We start from the raw sequence: 20,350 nt of genomic DNA, 5'->3' as shown, positions 1-20,350 counted from the left end.
ATGTCCTGTTGCTGGTTTTATATTTAGGTCTTTAAAGATGACTCGGAGAATGTATGTATGCATGCATTAAAAAATATGAAAGCAGAGAGGAGAAATCAATATGACCAGTGGTGTGAGAAGTTTACATGGGATGAGCTCCTCTTAAACTAAAGATTAGCAAATCCGAAGGAGGATTGGAAGGCATTGGCTGAAGTATGTAGAAGTGTGAAAGCCAGCCCTTCTTTTCTGTTGCACGTAACATGAGAACAGTATTTGAGCTCTGAAAGCACAATGTATCTGGCAACAGTAAAAAAGACATGCTTCACGCAGCATGTTGCCTAGCTTCTATTTTTGGGGTGGGTTTTTTAATGACTTGTGGACTCTCTCTGATTGTCTCCTTGTTTCCCAGAACTTGCTTCTCTGTATCACTGACATGCTGCCCTTCCCTCATGACAGTTCCCCATGAGTGCTTGTTACACCCCTGAGTTTTAGCTGTTGTCTCAAAACTGATGAAAGCTTAAGCTCTGGACCCCCAGTGTCTGCCAACTGGATCAAAGTAGTTCTCCCTTACATGCCACTCCATAGTTTAGTTCATAGTCCTACATGCACTGTTCTATTTATTAACCCTGTGCCACACTACTTCAGAGTGAAGTGGACACAGAAACTGCAGATTAAATTTTTGGAGGAATTTACGTGGCTGACAATGTAGATGGATGTGTGATGAAATTTTAAGAAATGACCACGTTTTCTCGTAACTTTAATAGATATATCCTAGGATGTTTGCTTAGACAAATTAGATAATAAGCAGCATTTGTTATTTGAGGTAAAATAAATTCAAGATGTTCAATGGTATGCTGTGAGAGAGATCTGAAATTTATTTGGTGAAAAAGGTCTGGTGGTGTGGCAGCAAAAGGGAATGATCTTGCTTTTTCATTTTGTCTTTGAACTCCAGATCAGTTGTGATGATCCATAGACACCAATGGAATCCTTTGCCAGGTAGTGAGTTTGTTCTGTTTAAAAAGTAGATACCTAAAAGGTTTCTTCCCCATTGCATGAGGAAGCTATCAGACCCGTCTCGTTTTACCAGTAATTTCACATGATTTTATTGCCCTAGACTTCAAATAAACCCACAAATATCCCTCAAACTAACTGAAATCAGTAAACTGCTTTAACTTTGAAATCAGTAACTGCTTTAACTTAACATTCACCGAGTATGCAAATAGTTGTTGCACATCCTGTTTTGTAACGGTGCCAGAACAAGTTCTTTGGAAATGCATGAGATGTAAACCCCATTCTCTAGAAGAGGAAATACCTTTCACTTTGCAGGGTTGTCTCAGACCAGGGGGTATATTGTCCTCTTAATGCACTTACATAACTCCCATTAACAGTAATGGCAATTACATGCACTCCCTGTGAGGTGAACAGACCCTTTTGTTGAAATGAGCGATCCATTGCGACAGATTTTCCAGTGATGTTAAGTTAAATTTAGATTGCTATACCAATGTCACTAATACTAGTTTTATAATCTGTTGTTGCTTGTAGTTTATAATAATGAAAACTCACAGTGTAGCTTTATGTTAGGTAGGTCATGTGTTTCTTGTGATGGAAAATCCCATTTACAGTGCTCTGGAAATACAGGGACCTTGTCAGTCGTCTTCTCTGCTAGAAAATGCAGCCCACTGTATAGCTTTGTGTTTTCTTTGGCTTGGTAGTTACTGTTTGCAGTCCCTGTAGAAGTAGTTTGTAGAGGTGATGTGTTGCAGGTGACAAACTGTTGGCTCGTGATTAAGACACAGGAATGCTGATTCCTCGTCCTGTTCCTGGCCCGAGAGGCTGTTTGGCTCAGGGTGACTCAGCTGCCTTATCTGACACTAATTCATGTCTCAGATGTGCAGAGTCAGAACATCGTAGCTCACAGGTGTGTCGTAAAATTAATTGTCTGTAAATTGGTTCATTGTGAGTTGAAAGTTGTTAGCAAAAGGTCAAATGTTATCTCGGAAAGCAATAAAAGGATTTTATCAGAATGTTAGCAAGATGTAGCTCCTGTTTTAGGCACAGCTCGTGGATCTGTGATTAGCGTAACTCCCTGTTTAGGGAGTGGCTTATTTATCCCAATACAGTTGTGCTGTTGCAGCCCCTAGTGTGGACACGGTTGTACTGACATGCAGTGTTTCACTCGTACTGCTCGTTCCTGCCCACTTGGTACCTCAGTTTGGAGGAATTGTGCCATTTCATTTTTTTGCTCATTTAGGGTCTGTCTGTGTGTAGCCAAGAATAGAGCCAGCAATAAAAAATTGTTCCAGACTGTTAGCCTTCTCCAGCAAAGTCCGGATGGAGTCATTGGAGGCAGTGCTTGTGTTAAAGCAAAAATCCATAGATGGAACAGAATATTAAATACAATAAGAAGAGTCAGGAAGTTCTGAAGTAACCTGTGCTGCATGTGACACTGTCAGCGTGGGAATACTGCCAGAAAGTGTTTGTTTCTTATGGTTTTCTTAACAAGTTAATGTACTAGTATATCCTAAAGATACATATTTAAGAGGTCTTTAAAGAATACACTGAAGATATTACCTATTTAGATAGTTACCCAGAGAAGTTTCAGAAGTAAAATGTAACTGGTTGCACGTAGTGTAGACAGCACCTGCAGCCCCGATCTCTAAGAGCTTTGGCTTTTCTTAATCACTAATGAGTACCGGGCCTTTAGTTTCAGCTGCACAGGTGCAACGGGGTCTGTGTTACCGACACCTGAGGAAGTCATCGGGCTCTCCCTCGCAGGGTCTCGGTGCAGGGCTCCGGGCAGACACAGCCCCTCAGCCCCGTCGGGGTCTGTCACGTCCCCCCTGAGCCCAGCAGCGCTGCGGGAGGGGCAGCGCTCGGCAAACGATGAGCTGAGAAGACGAGGGGCAATTAATTCCCCGTCCCCAGCCGTCCGTGGACTGTGCCCTTCGCTGGTAAAGGCTCTGTGCCTCCGGCGGGAGCTCAGCGTCGGCCCCTTCCCCTCGGAGGGGGCTGGCTCTGGGCCCCCCCGGCTCCGGGCTGCGCCTCTGCCGCGGTGCCGCCGCTGGACTTTGAACGAGCCGGGGGCTGGTGGAACAGGTTTCCTCCCTGCGCGCCGCCGGGCATTGCGTCAATCCCGGGAGGAGGATCCTCGAGGTAAATGAACTTTTTAAACGGGAAAAGGAGAAAGAAGGGAGAGGAGGAGGAAGAAGAAGCGGGGGCCGCACCCGCCCGAGCGCTTCCTCTGAACGCTCCTCTTCGGGGGGCGGCTGCGGGCGCTGCCCGGCAGCGCGGCCGGAGGATGCGCTTGCCCGGGCTCGGCGGGCGGGCGCGGGGAGCGGGGGCCGGGGCCCGGCACGGCTGAGCGCCGGCTCCGCGGTGAGTGCGGGGCGCTGCGGGGCAGGGCTGGAGCCCCCGCCCGCCTCCCGGGCTGGGCACGGCGGGGCGGCGGCACGGCCGGGCTGCCATCGCGGGGAGCCCTGGGCACACGGGCTGGGAAGGGAGCTCTGTGCGGGGAGCCCTGGGCACACGGGCTGGGAGGGAGCTCTGTGCGGGGAGCCCTGGGCACACGGGCTGGGAGGGAGCTCTGTGCGGACCGGCGGGCGGGCGGAGGCTGGAGGCGATGCCGGGAGCTGCCCTGGAGCCTCCCCGCCCCGCTGCGGCCCTGCCGGCCCGGCCCGGCGGGCGGTCGGTGCCGCCGGTGGCTGTGAACGGGGGCAGGAGGGAGGAGCGGCCCCGGCCCGGCCGTGCGGGCGGAGGAAGCCGCGCTGGGCCGGGGCTGTGCGGGGTCGGTCCCCAGAGACCCGCTGATGCCGGAGCGCTCAGCCCCGCGTTTGGCACATCACCGGACGGGGCCGTGTCTGAACGCCTGCATCTCTGGGAACGCAGTGAGACTTTCTTTTTTCCTACAAAAAACCCCGATCTCTTTACTCGGTAGAATGTATCTGTGTAATGGTAGCTGTTTTTACCTACTTGTTCTGTCCCAAAACACTCGCGTTCATTCCCCTGTGGTATCTTCAGAAGTGAAAGTCTGTGGTTATTACTGTACTTAATACAAGTTAATATAATTATCTTTAAAGTCAAGGGCAGTATCTCCATTACATATAATTACGTGAAGATAATAAGTAAAATAGCAAAATAATTCTTCGTTTCTTTGAAGTTGTTACTGGTTATTGCGTGTGGTGCAGAACAGCATGTTTATTATTGTGGATTTAGGGGATCCAAATAGCAATTTAACCTAGCAAAGGACTAATTAATTCTGTGTGTGTCACTGGGAAGCTCTAATAGTAACATGCAAGCAGTGAACAGAAAGAATAGCATGGATTCATGGAAAGTATATTGAGCTGCTTAAAACACTTTTTAAAATATCAAGTCCTAGGGAAAATTATAACTAATTTATAATTCTGTTTTATTTAAAATAAAGTTACAAAATAGGAATGAGATTTTGTAATGTGAGTAAGGCTTCTCTGTGATAAATATTTAGTTTTGGTATAGAGTTCACCAGCATAAGGCAAGCGAAACAGAAGGATGTGTCCGAATAGTAATTCAGTGCACCAGTAAGTCTGGAAGCTCTGTTCCTGACTTCTAAAAAAAATTGTAGATACTTGCCAATAAAAATGCTTTATCCATAGTTTTTGTAGGTAAATCGGCACAACTGCAATTTTCAAGAGTCACATTTAGCACTGGGAATTTGATTTCTGTACTTTCTCTTAAATTTTTGATTACCTGGGGGAAAAAAATTCAGAAAGTAGAAAACTATAAGCAAACACAGCGTGTTGTTAGATTACAGCAGTAGTGTTGATACCAGCCTTCCCCCGAGAACCTTGTTTGATTGCAAACAAGGTTCTTCCCAATCCACATGTAAAAATGTGTTTTGTCTCTTACAAACGCAATATGATGATTTGAAACGATGGTTGACGGCTTCAGTGCAAGAGGAATGAGCATCATAACCAGAGCTGGATGCATAGGAGTGACTGAGGAGTTAAAAGAACAGCCAGCACAGCTGAATCCATTTAACTGGCAGAGTGGTTTTAATTGGGTTGGTTGCTAGGGAATGGCTCCAGCACCACGTATTCCAATGAATTTAAACCTTGGACAAATGACACACCTAGGTCTGCTTAAATAATGCACCTGGCATTGGTTCCAGCCCCACTGAGGGCAGGTCTGTGCTGCTTCTCGAGGCCACTTGGCCCCTACTGTGCCCTTCCAGTGTGTGGCTCACGGGCCCTTACCCTGCTCTGTGGTGGCTGCTGGGCGAGTTGAACTTGTCATGCCAATTGTGTGGGTAATGGCTTGCAGCATGCTTATTTAAGAAAACCCAAAACCACTTAATGTAAACATAACTAGAAGCAGCTTCCTAGAAGTAGACTCAGAGCAGGATTAACTGAAGTTACAGAATTAATTAGTTACGTGTTTGCACCTTTTCTGTTTATAGGAAGAGTCAGATGCTGCTGTGGGTTATGTTGTAGTAACTGAATTCCCTGATTTCAGTGAAGTTGCACTGGGCTTATGCACGGGACAGTTGTGCTGGGACTTGCATTAGTGAAGTTGGGAGCACCAATCTGTGCAAGCCACTGTCAGTTACTAACTTTGCACACACAGTGCCTGTTACATCTGTGCCAAGCAATACTAATCAATACCACGTTAAAAATACCATCTGGGGTGGAACTGTCATCAGTCATCCCTGTGCATTCTGCCTGTGCTGCTGTAGAACTGACATTAGTTACTGAGGGCAGTGTTATAAATAAGCCTTTCCTTGGTGTAAAATGCTACTTGGGAACAGCCCTCAGCTAAGTTCTTTTATAAATAGAGTAAATGTACTGAAGTCTGGCTTTATCTCTTCAACATTTGTAATGTGACTTAGTGTCACATTAGAATTGATAAGAGGACCAGACTTTCTCTAAAGCAGCCTGCTAGGAGGTTTCATAGGCTTAATAAAGCTAGATGCCACAGCTAAAAAACATTTCATAAATTTCTGATAGCACTTTCCTAAATATAAACCAGGAGTGACCAGACTTGTCAAGTTCATACGTGTAATCTAGGAAAAAATAAGAGGCATAGCTAATTCTCATGAGAGGCACTACAGATTAAGCATCTTTAATATTGGAGGATGGCCTGCAGAGGCACAGAAAGCAGTGGACCATCTGTACCACTCAGATCAAAATGCATCGTTGGAGAGGTGCTATATTAAAAGTGAAGGCAGATTGGGGCACTGCTGTGGAGCTCTTCTGGCTTTATCTGGGAGTAGCAGATTAAACTTGTTGACAGAAATGGGAAAAGAACTGTTAATAGAAACTTTGTCATATTTCTTCCCTGAAGTTCACCAAAGACCAGGGGTTAAAAAAACCAATCTGTATTTGACCACTGGCAATCCATGAGAGAGACTCTTGCTATTCTGAGAGCTGTCTAAAAGCTACCTTTTAGATTGTACTGCATATATGCTGTTAGTTGTGACATGTCTGTCTTTTATGAAAACATACTTTAAGAAATAGGTTATTTTCTAAAATTGCTTTAATTTTCTTACCTAGTTATTGGCATGAGTTTTGCACATAAGTACATACTTTGAATTGGTTCCCAGCAGTACTTACCCTGATAATAATAGGAACATAACACATCAGAATAGCTGAAAAATATTCATCAAGGTGGTGGGAGGGAGGGGGCAAGAGAAAGATAACAGGTTTGGGGGAAGATGCCTGTTGTGCTTGACATGAAAATTCTCTCTTCCACCTGCAGTAACCTCTCAGAGATAACTAATTAACCATAAATATACAAGTGTGGATAAAATAGCTGTGGAATAGCAGTTTGTGTACATCCCCAAATGTGTTAAGTATTTTATAGAGAGCTGAGCAGCTCTCTGAGATGGGACAGCTTCTGTTTTTAGTTCCAATGGAGTGAGTGAGTGAGTGAGTGAGGGGCAATAAACTGTGAGGAAGAGACAGGCTGAAGGGAAAGAGGCAATGAAGTCATGAGGTTACTTCGTGCATTGGGTTGAAAGAAGTGAGAAAAATGCAAGAAGATGGTTAAATGCACAATGCTGCAGTGAAGGTGGTTATGAGCAGGTATAACAAAAACGGGCAGCTTTCCAAATGCTGCAAGAAAAGTCAGCAAATGCTATTATTTTGAGAAGCTAGTGGCTAGTAATAGGCAGATAAAACCCCACCTTAACTTTTAGACCTTCAGAAAAATGTGTGTAATGAAACCATCTCTATTGTCAGTTTAATTTTTTTAACCAAAGTGTATATGTAGTAATTTCTGAAGAGCAGAAGCCGTTTCTCTACCTCCTCCCCCAAAAAGCTGGTGTCCAGGAATATGTGCCTGCTAAACAAGCTTGCTTTCTGTCCTCTCCTTTTGAAACAGGTCCAAGTTTCTCTCTCAAGCTGCTTTTGACTACTCTGGACAGTAGCAACACATTGACACGATTCTTCCCAGTTGTAGTGCTGCAGATGGAATTCTGAGTGCCAGGAGTGAAAATTGATTGGACTTGTCAGTGTTTCTGCTGCAGTAGCCTGGCAAATCTCTGGGCAGCAGCAGAAATACTAAAACTGTAGCTGTAAACTTTGAAAGTTCTTTCCCTACCTGTTGGAACAAGAGCTGGGATATTCAAAATCAATTTTTAGTTTCTGTGAAAAAAGTTAATTTCACCTCCCCGTGAAACTCACTGGACAGGCTAAGTAAGGAAGGAGGATTTTTCATTTCCTCAAAAACCCCACTAGTGTACAGTTTTGGAAAGCAGCCTTAATAAATATTCTATCACACTATAGCTACATATCCGTTGACTTGTATGAAAATCGAATGTGCATTTCTTATATAAGCACAGAAACTTTTCAGAACAGTGGTTTTGCTGTTGCATGAGAACTTTCTTAATCAAAGTTTATCTCAAAGAACAGTCGCTGATGGAGATGAAGTAATAATGTGGCTATGAAATAATCTGCTGGAGTAAAAACTGTTTTCCCACGTGGCTCTAGGGACAAAAGAGCCAACGTTTTTCTTTGGCTGAAACACATTGTGCTAGGTTCTTTCTACTCAGGCATTTCTGGTCTTTACAAAAAGCAAATTATCTTTCTTGTGTCAATTTTAATAGATTTTTCGCTTCTCTTACAAGAGATCACTGGCACCAGTCCAGGAAAAGCCAAGGAGCAAGTAGGGAATTCATCAAAAACGGAATCCTTGATTGCTGGATGTGATGAAATAATTAGTACTTGATATTTTCAGTACATTTTCGTACTGTTTTGACTTCCGAAAGCAAGAGAAAATCCCTTTATACCAGTAGATCACTAAGCAAAACTGTGATTTCAAAGATTCTTCAGCATGCTTATTCATTTCTTGTAATCTCCTTGTAGGAATTGCTAAGAATTTTTTATTGACTTGTTAACAGGAGCAGTACCAGTTAGATGTGCTCTGCTTTGCAATCAAGTCAATTTTGGGGCATTGTATTTATCACGGAGAGAAGTCACAGGCAATGTGCAAATCACTGTGGTACATCCATTCCCAAACGGTAATGGGCTTTCAAACGTGTTCATTAATAATAATGGTGTTAAAAAATATATATAATCTTGGAAACCAACAGAAATGCTGAAGGGATATTGCAGTAACATCAAAGCTGTAGTAGACTTCAAACAGCATCACACCATAGCTCCAAGATCTGGGCAGCTCTGCTCTCTAATGAAATGTGTGAGATAAATCAGTGTATAACAAGTTTTCTATCTGAGGATTCTCTGATTTTGCAAGTGTGTTGTTTGTTAACTCAGTAAATTTTACTACAGTCCTGTTTAAAAATATTGATAGACGCAGGTTTTTTTTCTCTTCAACTTTTGATGCAGTAAACAAAAATGTCATTTGAAACCGTCCCTTAAGAAAGAAGGTTGCTCTTTATATGTATCAAAGCAAAAGAGTTTGATACCCTGTGAAAACTTGCTGCCAGATCTGAGCTTAGAGTGAAACTTTGTTGCCTGCACTGGTAACAGCTTATGAACTGATTTTTTTCCAAGTTTCTGCTTCTAGCTGGCACTAGAAAACATTTGTTTGCTTTGTTGTTGTTTGTGGGTTTGGTTTTGTTTGTTTTTTTTTCCTTTGGAGTTAGATTATTTCAAGTATGCTGCTTTTTGCTTCTTTGGAGAGAACCTTGCTGTTCCTTTGGGGGGAGCAGAGGGGTCAAAGTATAGATAAAAACTTGTTTCCCTCTCCCTTATAGGAGACCTGCAAACGAAAAAGAAATAGAAGCCATTAAACCTACCTTGTTCAGAGAGAACATTAACTCAGCACAACATGGCACAGCATAGTGTTGTCCTTGGATTATTCATGATGACTGTTTTATCACTGTTGGATGGAAGTTCAGCTTTCCTGTTAAATCAGCGTCTGAAGGGAAGATTTCAAAGAGACCGTAGAAACATCCGCCCAAACATCATCCTTGTTCTTACTGATGATCAGGATGTAGAACTTGGTAAGAGCCCAGTGTTAAGAAAATTTCAGCTAACAGGTGTGGCACTGCTTTTCCTTGGAGCTGGATTCTCGTGGTCAAAATGAGAATTTTTTTTTTATTTTTTTTTTTCCAGTTTGAAAAATGATAGGAAGCACAAGCTTAAACGTGCCTTTGTGTAGAACGTGCTTTTTGTCTGGATGCGATTCAAGGACAGCAAAAGTCAGTCTCGAAATGCTAAACTTCATGTTTTTTGGAAATAAAAGGTTTCTGCCTATCTGTCTTCATCTAAACACCTAAACTCTGCTGCTGGCAATGGCAAGTATAGTCTGGGAAGCTGCATGCCAAGGCAGTAGGCTTAAATTCATAACCGATTATTATATCATGTAATGACCCAGGGTTTTTTTTGTGTAATTGCAGACATTCATTACATATACAATCTTTATTTACTTAAATGCTACATAACACAGTCATACTATTCTTCTTGTTGTCCATTTGGATGTGTAGTTAATTACTGACCAAAGTGTCAAAGAATGAAAAGGTTCTGCTGTGTCATTCAACACTGTATTAATTGTTGAAGAAAGGAGATGAAGATTAAACACATACTTTGCTTAATGATTTGGAATAATGAATTAACTGACAGAGTTTGGGTTTTGTTCTGTTACCTGAACAAGCTTGTACTTACCAAATGTTGTCTGTAGTTATGAGAAGTGATTAACACAAACCAGTTTACGTTAATGGTTTTGCATTAGAATTATGCCTTTAAGTGTGTACCAAGCCTGGATCATCTAAAAAATGAGAACTTGTGTGTGTGTGTGGTCTGGTTTGTTTTTTGACACCAGATTTTACTGCATCAGATTTCTGGTATGGGTAGGAAAAATTGGAAAATGGACCTCACAGAGGAAACAGAACATAAAATTAATCAACTTGTATTACTCATACACTTACTTATCTTGTTGAGAAGTTGATCACAGCAACATGGCAGCATTTTTACAGATGCTTCCTTTGCACCAGTATTACTGCATGTCAGCACTATCATAGGTGTCACATTCTTCTCCAAGGTGGTGAGAAAGCCTCACTAAATATAAATGCAATTCCAATTAGTAGGATCAGAAGAGGTTTTTGTTGTTGTCCCTTTTTTTAATGGTTATTTGGATCACAAATGAAGCAATTCCAATAACGTATCAAAGAACCTAAGTACATTATCTTGCAGGCTCAGAAGGTGGTCCTAAAAAATTTATCATCTTCTGTTTTCTGCTGGCCTGTGTGTTTGTGATGCAATTGGCTGAGTCCATTGGGCAGGATATTTCTCTTCTCTGATAACCGGATGCTTTCCAGTTTCAAGGATAATGGGCATGTGTCCACACAAATTAGGATCTCACCAAGGAAAATCCATTTGATGAAGCTAAGATGTGATATTCCTCGTTTGACACTAATGGCTTTGGGAGACCCAGTATTTGTTGGAATTAATTTTTATTCTTGTCTGTTGAGCTGTCCAAGTTAATCAAAATTGCCATTTGTGGCGATCGCGGTTAGTGCATTTATGAAAGATGAAAACAAGATATGAATTACAAATAAAAGCTAAGGAAAAGTTGGAAGCTATGAAAGCGTAGCAGGGAAAGCTGTGAATAACTAAGATTTCATCTGTTTATAAGGATATTCTGTAACTGATGGGTGTTGTAGCTTCCATTGTTCTTTTGTAGCTCCTTTTGAGGTGAAAGGGAGTACAACACGATCTCAAGTGCCTTTGACAGGCTTTCCTTTATTTATTTACAGATAGATTTAACAATGTACCAGCAGCAGGTGGAGTTTACCAGAAAGAGAATGTTGTCCTTTCGGGAAAGGAGTAAAACTCTTTACATTCCCATTACTGTTAACCATGAGTTTTACTTGGGAAGCCAAACCTCAGCGTTGTATTGGAAAAAAGAAAAGGCTGATGAGGGGCTGATGAATAGGATGCAGAATCTGTAGATTAAAGGAGAATGAGTGTAAATTGTAATGGATACAATTGGGAGAAGAGAAATGAGAACACCAAGAACCACTGAAACATCTACACGTGGTAGACTGTCCAATCAAAAGAGTTGTATTGACAAGCATAATATAAAGAAGAGGAATATAGTGACAAGGAGGAAGAATTAATTAGAAATAAAGACTTCCTTTTTCGCTATTGGAGCCCTTCAAATCCAAGTTACTATGATGCTGATGTCCCCTGTGTGATGGACTCAGCAACTCCAGTTTAATTAGGTTTATCTACCATATTGCTACCATCTTATTTCATGATCTCAAAGTCAAAGAAAGATCTGGTTATTTAGAAGGTGTTTCAGCCACTGTAGAGAAATGTGAGTGAGGGGTGATTTGTATGTTCCTAGGTCTTCCTCTGTAACCTATAAAAGTGGCTTGGAAGATAATTTTTCTTGGTTATCATACGTGGCAAATTGGGACTTTAGAGCTTTGTTAAATAGGAGGAAAAAAGGAAATGATGTGACAGCTGTGTCTAATGAGGTTCAAATAGGATAAAAAGAGAATTAATTAACATTCTGGGGTTCAGTTAGCTTGTCTGTGTGTGGATACCACTTCATAAGTTGTGCTTCAGAGTAGACAAGTCACTTGGTACTTAATACAAGTTCTTCAACAGTTGGAGCTTTCTAAAACATGTAAATTATTTCCTCTGACAGCAAAACACAACTAATAAGGACTTCAGTATTATTTCATAAATAATTGGTATATTTTCTCAGTTATATATAATTGGTTAATATTAGTCAATATATTAGCTTTATCCCTGAAGTGAACTGTGAAGATACACTAAGCAAAGTTATGGATAGCACACAAATTTCAAGTGGAAGTTTAACATAGGTTTTGCTTAGCTTTGTTCAATGAGCAACTTTAATGCATAAAATTGATTAAACTTTCATATTTTCACAGTAGTCTAATGGATTTTTTTAAAATAGCTTAGAAATTTCACTTTTAACTGCTAAATTTTTGTTTACTATCAGTGGGTTTAGATGGGTAACAGAACATTTTCTGAATTAAATACTGACACTTCAAACTGCTGCTTCCCATAGTACGTCTAGTATGAAACCTGAGAAGGTTTTCCAGCTCAAAAGGTGATGTGGTGACGTTCCTGTTGCTGATTAACACAGGAAGAACAGTTTCTACTTTTTCCTCACAATTTTATGTTTGTATTGGAGGCAAACGGAAGAAAATAAGTTTTGGTTGGCTGGTTTAATGCTGTTTAAAATATTTAAAGCTGGCCTATTTAAGATTATACAGAAGAGTATGCTGGATTTTTACCTTCCACTGGTCTGTCACTCTGTATTAGTTCTCAGGCTGGGGAAGCAGATTAGATCATATGTTTTTGTGCTAAAGACTGTTGATATATAGGGCTTTGTCATTACAGCAGTTTTATTAAAGGAGGTTACTGTCCCCAAGGGGAGTCTTAACATGTACTGTTATTTATGCACAGATGCCTCTGTCTTTTAAAGGGGTTGTTAAATTGTATTTCAGTATTGGCAAGACAAAACATTCTTTCGGGCTGCCTGTTTATGCTTGGGCCGTATCTCATAAGACAACACAGAGGAAACATCCACAGTTTTCAGGCTCACAGAGTGTATAATTGGCTGTTATAATTGTTAGCTGTGTTGTTAGTACTTTTAAGCACTAACACTTATCCCACAGCTAGGGAAACAAAAAAATAAATAAATCTGGCTTCCTTCAGGAACTCCTTTTTGGTATGTGAAGTTTAGCAAGTTCTAAGGGGGCGGTGCAATAACCTGCCTTGGTTCTTGTCACAAAGTGATGTGACAGGAATGTGCTCTGACCTGAGAAATGCACAAACAGATTTTTTATTTTTTATTTATTTATTTTTTTAAAAACTCATTCCAACAGAATGGTCTCAAGTAAACTAATACCATGGCAGCTTTTAGGTAAAATGACCTACAGTAGCAATTAGCCTTCCTTCATGGTGCCAGAGAGTCAGATTTCCTATGTGGCTTATGACCATTTTCCCTCTAGGTTTTGACTCCTGGTTTTATCAATGTGCCCTGTATCAATCGACTTACTGTTGCCATTTCATAATGAAATCCCTGCCTAAAGAGCTTAGAAGAAACCTAAACCCAGTATTGACAGAAACAGCATAGTTTGTGCCAGATGGTTGCAGGATGCATTGATTAAAGCTGAACTGTTAATCCAAGTCAACCTTGGGGAAGTTCCCCCCAGCCCTACTCTGGCATGAAACCACACCTTCATCTCCATGTTGGCTTTCCCTGCTCAGAACAGGGTTGGTGATGGACAGGTTTCCTCTCCTTTGCAAGGTTGTGCTTGTGGCAGGTACCACAACAAATTCTTTGGCAAATGGAAATTCTTCTTAGATGAGGAAAATTTTTCATGGCTCGCTCTGATGCAGTTTTAACTGGCAGGCACTGATAGACATGAGAAATTAAATTTCTTTTTTCTCTGATCCTTGGTTTTTCTGGGTTTAGGAAGAACTCTGGTATGGATCCAGATTTAGCTAGGTGGTGTAAAGATGCAAGGCTTCAACCAAAGCCTTGTCTTAAATAAACAGAACAACCATTTGGCAGCAGCGTGTCTTTCAGTAATTGCTGGCAAAAAGACTTTTACTCCTGTTATCCCCATTTATCCAAGTCCCTGCCAGTTGAACTTGCTTGTTTGTTTTTAAATGGTGGTTGTGAAATACATGGCTATCTGTCCCCAGCAGTCATCTGACGATATGATTCTGCAGAACAAAGCCTAAGAAAATGTAGATAGTTTTAGGTAATACTGTTATCAAGAAGGGGTGAAACAGATGGATAGAACACAGTGGACTGGTTATGGAAATTATTCTGAGGGCTTTATGTTGTCTTTGGTTCAGTGACAAGTACAGAAATCAATATCTCCTAATACCTCACAACAGGGAGAGAACAATTTATTTAGAGAACAACTCTAGCATGCCCTGCTTGAGCAGTAGGTTGGACTAAATAGTCTTCCAGCCTCAGTGATCCAGTGGTTACAGCCCTCAGGCTTTTGCAGAACGTTGTCACAAAAGGCCAGTGCATCAGGTTGATTTTAAAACCAAAGATTAAATAACACTTCAGGAGCATGCAAGCTGTGGTCAGGGTTGCTGCACAAAGTGCATTTCACCCTCAGCTACTGGAACAGTCCTGGTGGCTCCAGAAAGGCTACAGAGAAGGAGCAGAAAGTTACAGCAGTAAATGTTGAACTTAGAGAGAGAGAGAAATGAAAGAAGCATCATGGTCCATGCCAGCAGGCTTGAGTCATATCTTAACTTAGGACTTCAGTATTTAGTCCTTACTGGAACAATGGGAGAACTTCACTGAGGCAGGAGAATGATCTCTTTGGATCTGGATTCACTCCGAGATCACAGTGCTCGTGCTTCGTTCTGGTCTGTGACATGACGGGAGCTCTTATGTGGCTGTTTCTGACCAAAACAAGAAAACAATTCCCCAAATGTTTTTCTTCTTCCAGGTTCTATGCAGGTGATGAATAAAACCAGGCGGATCATGGAGCAGGGAGGGGCCCATTTCATCAACGCCTTCGTGACGACGCCCATGTGCTGCCCGTCGCGCTCCTCCGTCCTGACGGGCAAGTACGTCCACAACCACAACACCTACACCAACAACGAGAACTGCTCCTCTCCCTCCTGGCAGGCTCAGCACGAAATAAGGACGTTTGCAGTGTACCTCAACAACACAGGCTACAGGACAGGTAAGCTCCGGGCTGGCTCCAGCACAGAGGCTCGTACGTGGGATATTTTCGTTTGTTCTTGTCCTGGACTGCAGCAGTGCATAGTGCCAGAGCTTCAGTCTGGTGTCTTGGTTTAGCTTCCTCGTAGTTGTACTGGAGGAAATGTTTGCTTACAAACAAACAACAAAAATCCCAGGACTTTTTTTCGGAAGGTGGGAATAAAACAAGGTGCCTGCTTCAGCTGAAGGCACAGCACGTGGAGAATATGCCCTGCAATTACCTGCATTGCACAGAAGGACCAAGAAAGATGCTGTGAAAAGGAATCAGTGTTTTGATTTTTTTTCTTTTTTTTTTCATAAGGTGGATATAATAAGCAAATTAAGAGTGGAAGAGAAGGGACTGTTCCTTTTGTGCTTTGGGACAATCAGCTGGTTTGATTTCTCTAGACAATCGATTCCCAGAAGGGTGTTTAGGATAAACAACAACTGAGGAATAATTGGCAAGATCAAATGTACTCCTGAGAAACAAATGATCTTCTTTGCATGCAGGGCTCCTTAGGAACAAATATCCTGTAGAAAGGATTTCAGAAATCGTGTAGCCTGTGTTTCACACCTGATTCCTTCTTTCTTCCCCCAGACATTAGATTTAGGTTCCTGCCTGTGACAGTGGTTTTGTTACTTTTCTTTCTGATGCCTTTTGTCATGATGAGAAATAGGCATAAACCTGGTTCTACTTGTGTTATTTATGGTGTATATATACTGTAGTATTTTATTATAGTTGTTGTTAATTGTAGTATTGTATTGTAGTTGTTATTGATAGTACACAATTTTTTCTTGAATTTATAGTATTTGAGGCTTCCAGAAACGAGTATAAATCTTGAATAATAATTGTAACAAAATCAAATTTAATTTGATTACTTATTACAAAAAATTATTTCCTTTGTAACTATTCATGTGAGTTTTACACGTTATTGCTTTAAAATCTTGGTCTTAAAACAAATAGGTAATTTCCTTGTTTTATTTTTCTAAAATGAAGACCTGAATTCATCTGGAAAGAAATAAATTAGGGGAAGGGCACGTACCTTATTAATTGGTTGCTGTTTCCCTCCCATTTGTCATTCCTGGCACTAATACCAGTGATCATATGAATACCACACCAAGGTTAATGTTTTATTCTTCGTAGATTATTTGATTTGTGTTTGCTCATGTTTGTCTGTTGTAATAATTTTTATATTTAGTGACTACCTGCAGTTTCTGCTCACTTGAATAGCCATTGCAAGTGTCCTGTGCATCTTTTACATTTTTACATTAACTTAATATTTAAATTTAGACCCAAGGTCTTAATGAATCCGTATTACATTATCACTCTACCTCTCTTAATTTGCAAACTAAACTTATTGAAACACACAGAAATAGTGCTTTTACAGGTACAAAGCCATCATAAGGTGTCAGTGAGAGATCCTCATTCCTGTAGTTAAATGTGACGTGTTATTATATACAAATTGAAATGGAAATTGCCATCATTGGAGGCTGGTGTTCACTTCTGTCCCCCAGTAAAAGTCTCGAGTTGTTCACTTTGAAGGATGTCAGCAGTAAGAAAGTATTTTTTAACTTTTTTGTCTTTTCTTTCCCCCACCCCTTCCAAAGATCTGATCAGATCTACCTGCTCCAGAAACAGAAGGAGGTTGTACTTGAGCACCTTGTCTGGTTTCTCAAGTTTCAAAAGTAACCTGCTAAGGGGAGTATTTTGAAGGTTATGAATACAGTTTCTCTGAAATGGGGAGTCCTCCTTGAACATGACTACAGTGAACAAAGGAAGATGTGGAAAGCACTGGAGTTCATTTGTAGGGTTATTTATTTTTTATTTTTGAAGTCTTAATGCTAGTACTGGTTTGCCCTGCAAACGTACAGTTTAGCTTCCTGATCCCTTGGGTTTTTGGTTTTGTGGTGTTTAGTTTTTTGTGCTTGTTGGGTTTTTTTTGTGTATTTGTTTGTTAGTTCTTGTGTGTGTTTTGCTGTTGTTTCCTGGTTGTTTTTTTGAAGGAGTAGAAAAAGATGCCGTGAGGAATAAAGCCTTTTGAGGCTGGCTTTTATACTTTGAGTTCACAGCCTTGGAATGAGACAGCTATTATTTTGGAAGGGAGTTTGTTTTTTCTTAATTCATAAGCCAGGCCTTCTCTCCCTGTACTTTTTCTCTTCTCTTTTGTTTAATCTTGAAGGAAGAAATTCTACTCTTCTACTCCACTTGAACTTCCCTCTGGTTTTATTCTCTGCTACTGGTTTCACATCTCCCCACCCTCTTCTCTGTTCACTGTGGCCTCCCCGTGTCTTCTGTTCTCTGGGGTAGTGGCATTTGTGGCTGGGATCTCTACAGGCTTGTGCTGCTCCTGACACCTTTGGGATGTGCCAGTCTCATGAGGGAACAGCGTGGTGGTGCTGCAGGTTTCTCTTGCATGAGTTGCAAGTAAAAAATAGGAAAGGAGATGGAAAAAGTGCATCTTTTCCCCGTAATTGGTCCTCAGTTTCAGCCTTGGTTGTCAGTTTTGTATTTTTGACACTTTAAAAAGTTTGACCAACTTTTTTAGGCACTGTGCTTGAAAGGATAGAGAGAGACTGAGCTCAAGGAAAGTTCAGTCTTTGGCTGTAACAGGATTTTGCCCAACATGCACGGGCTTGCAGTCCCTTGATGTGGATCAGTTAAATGTCCTGGCAAAGAAGGGGGGAAATTTCCTTCTCCAGTGGAAGCCACTGAGGCAGTAGGTGTTACAGGCATGTTCCTTCTCCATTAACCTGTCTCTCAGTTTGAAAACTGCCAGTGTCATGAATAGCATCAGGTGTTCCTGCTGTGTAGCCCCTACACAGTCCCTCAACACCAGACCCCAATCTCAGCATATTGTCCTATTGCATAATGTGGGAAATTAGGCAAGAAGAACAGTTTATGTAAATAAACCAGTTCAGCTGATGAATTGATCTTTAGAAAAGCCACTGCAAACAACATCTAAATCATGCCTAACTTAAAATAGTGGATGCTGGTACTGCAGCTTGGAGCAGGGCATGGTAAGAATGGAAAAGAAACAAAGAGATCCTGTGGCAAACACTTCTGAATGTCAGTTCTCTGCCAAAGGTTCCTGTGTAAACATCTATCAAAAAAAGGATCTATTTTCTATCAACAGGCACATCTTTTTCCCTGAGACAGCTTTTAAAATGCACAATGCATCGTTGCATGCTTTGGGCCTGCAGCAGCAAATATCAGGATGTTGTATTGGAATACAGATTTAAACTTTCCCTTAGACATTATTTAATGAGAAAAGCTTCTCTTTTCCACTTGTCTGGCTGGCTGAATGATTAAGTCTTAAAATTGGTGACTGATTCCAGAATATTTTGTCAGCTTTATCTGCAGCCAGGAAGTGAAAAGACATGTTTATCTTATTAAATTCAACAGAACTGGGGACGGTGGGTCAAATGCAGCCTGGCAGAAGGACACTTTTGCTTCAGTGATTCTTCTGGGAGAGTTCTGTTAATTTATGTTAGGGCTTAATGTGGCTCAGTATGCAGCAAATGCTGTCCACATTTTGGCTCACTTCCCCTCCTTGCTCCTTTTAGGCAAGTAGTAGAGCTAACCCTATTCACTTAAATGGACCTGTTAGCAAAGGGAAAAGCTGCTGCTTTTATGGTAATGTGTCAGTATCTCATGGTGGTAAGTCCATGCTCGAATTACACAGAGAATTAATAAATGCCATTTCGCACCAATTTTGTATTTTGAACCTAGAGAAGTCATTGTGGGAGGTCCATCCCTGCCATTATAAAATATTTATTGGGAATAAAAGTAATAATAATTCTTAGCACTTTCATGGGGCTTTACAATAATTAACTAATGAATTAATTAAAATTCAGTGGCAGATTTCCATTTCCATCCATTAATATTAGAGTAAGAAGATAACAGTGGCTGACTGCATTCATGTAATTATTTTGCACTTCACTGTCTGAGCCCTTGACATTTTAAAGTGATTTTAACAAATTGTACAAAAGAGGAGAAAGGCTACTGGTAAATATTTTTCAGGTTCATTCCTCTCCTTTTAATGTGACTATTTTTTAGTATCTAGATAAAGGCCAGGAGTCAAATTCTTAGGTTATCTGTTTTCTGCTGTAGATTTTGCTCTCCTCAGTAGTTGCTGCTTGATATTTTTTATTACAGAAATAGTTACAGACTTAACTGAAGTTGATCTCTGTGTATAACAGCTTGGTAGGGAATAACTGGTGACCTGGAGAGTCAAAGGGTAGACAGAAGCAGAGACACAACAGTGAAGTACTTTCTACAAGGCTGTGGGCAGGTGAAAAGCAACATTGAGAAGAGATGCAAGTTTTCATCCACACTCCAGTGCCCTGTCCACTGTGCTGCACTTCTGTCATGTTATCTGCATAAAAAGAAAACATTATCCAAATCAGAGTAACGCCCTGTATGCAGGAAGATAGCTTTTGCAGTTGATGGAGGACTGAAGGCCGTTGTTAAAAGCCATAACCAAGTGATTTAAAAGTTAGACTTAGGTTTTAGAAGTGATTTGCTTGGCTAGGAACTGAAGTGGTGTGATATTCACCTCCAAGATGTCTAAGTGACTTTTCAAAACTGGGTAGCGGGTTTCTGAATTATTTATCTTGAAGGTGGATCAGTTTTCATAGATCTTTTGCTCTCTACACAGAAATATTCACAGAATCACAGAATATGCTGAGTTGGAAGGGACCCACAAGGATCACTGAGTCCAACTCCTGGCCCTGCACAGACCCATCCCCAAGGGTCACACCCAGTGCCTGAGAGCATCATCCAAACCCTCCTGGAGCTCTGGCAGCCTTGGTGCTGTGCCCACTGCCCTGGGGAGCCTGGTCAGTGCTCAGCCACCCTCTGGGGGAAGAACCCAACCTAAACCTCCCCTGACACAACTTCAGGCCATTCCCCCTGGTCCTGTCCCTGGTCCCCCCAGAGAAGAGATCAGTGCCTGCCCCTCCTCTGCCCCTCACAAGGAAGTTATAGACTGAGACGAGATATTGCCTTAGCAAGGTCTGTCAAATTTATATCCATTAGATGTTATTTGCTGGTTATTTGCTTTGTTAAAATACAGCAAATAATTCTTCTTGCACAGCATATCTCAGTATCTCAGTATCCTCGAAACTTGGCAATTGGGTTTTCTTCAAATCCTATGGACAGAATGGCTCTAAATGAAATTCTTTTGGGGGTGGCCCAAATAATGTAGTGCAGACTTTGGTA

The 20,350-nt window shown here is 41.3% G+C and overlaps 1 protein-coding gene across 11 annotated transcripts in view; it reads left to right on the top strand.

Annotated features, from left to right (window-relative positions):
* Positions 1 to 20,350, top strand: part of SULF2 (sulfatase 2) — a 117,934-nt gene that overhangs the window by 49,872 nt on the left and 47,712 nt on the right. For 5 of the 11 annotated variants that reach the window (XR_005563889.1, XR_005563891.1, XR_005563886.1 and 2 more), the window contains 2 exons: positions 9,167 to 9,415; positions 14,873 to 15,112. Coding sequence is in view for 1 of the 11 variants with exons in the window: in XM_027751920.2 (XP_027607721.1) it covers positions 9,241 to 9,415; positions 14,873 to 15,112 (415 nt within the window). In the remaining 10 variants the exon portion in view is untranslated. Of the gene's footprint in view, positions 1 to 3,024; positions 3,133 to 3,194; positions 3,355 to 3,723; positions 3,864 to 8,350; positions 8,471 to 9,166; positions 9,416 to 14,872; positions 15,113 to 20,350 lie in introns of those variants that run through there. The other 6 variants (XR_005563892.1, XR_005563887.1, XR_005563893.1 and 3 more) reach the window with 6 other exon arrangements.

Source organism: Pipra filicauda, unplaced genomic scaffold, assembly GCF_003945595.2.
Source record: "Pipra filicauda isolate LSUMZ 115617 unplaced genomic scaffold, ASM394559v2 scaffold265_size1292809_pilon, whole genome shotgun sequence".
NCBI classification, from domain to species: domain Eukaryota; kingdom Metazoa; phylum Chordata; class Aves; order Passeriformes; family Pipridae; genus Pipra; species Pipra filicauda.
Note: the sequence above shows the minus strand (reverse complement) of the source record. Positions and strands in the feature narration are given on the sequence as shown.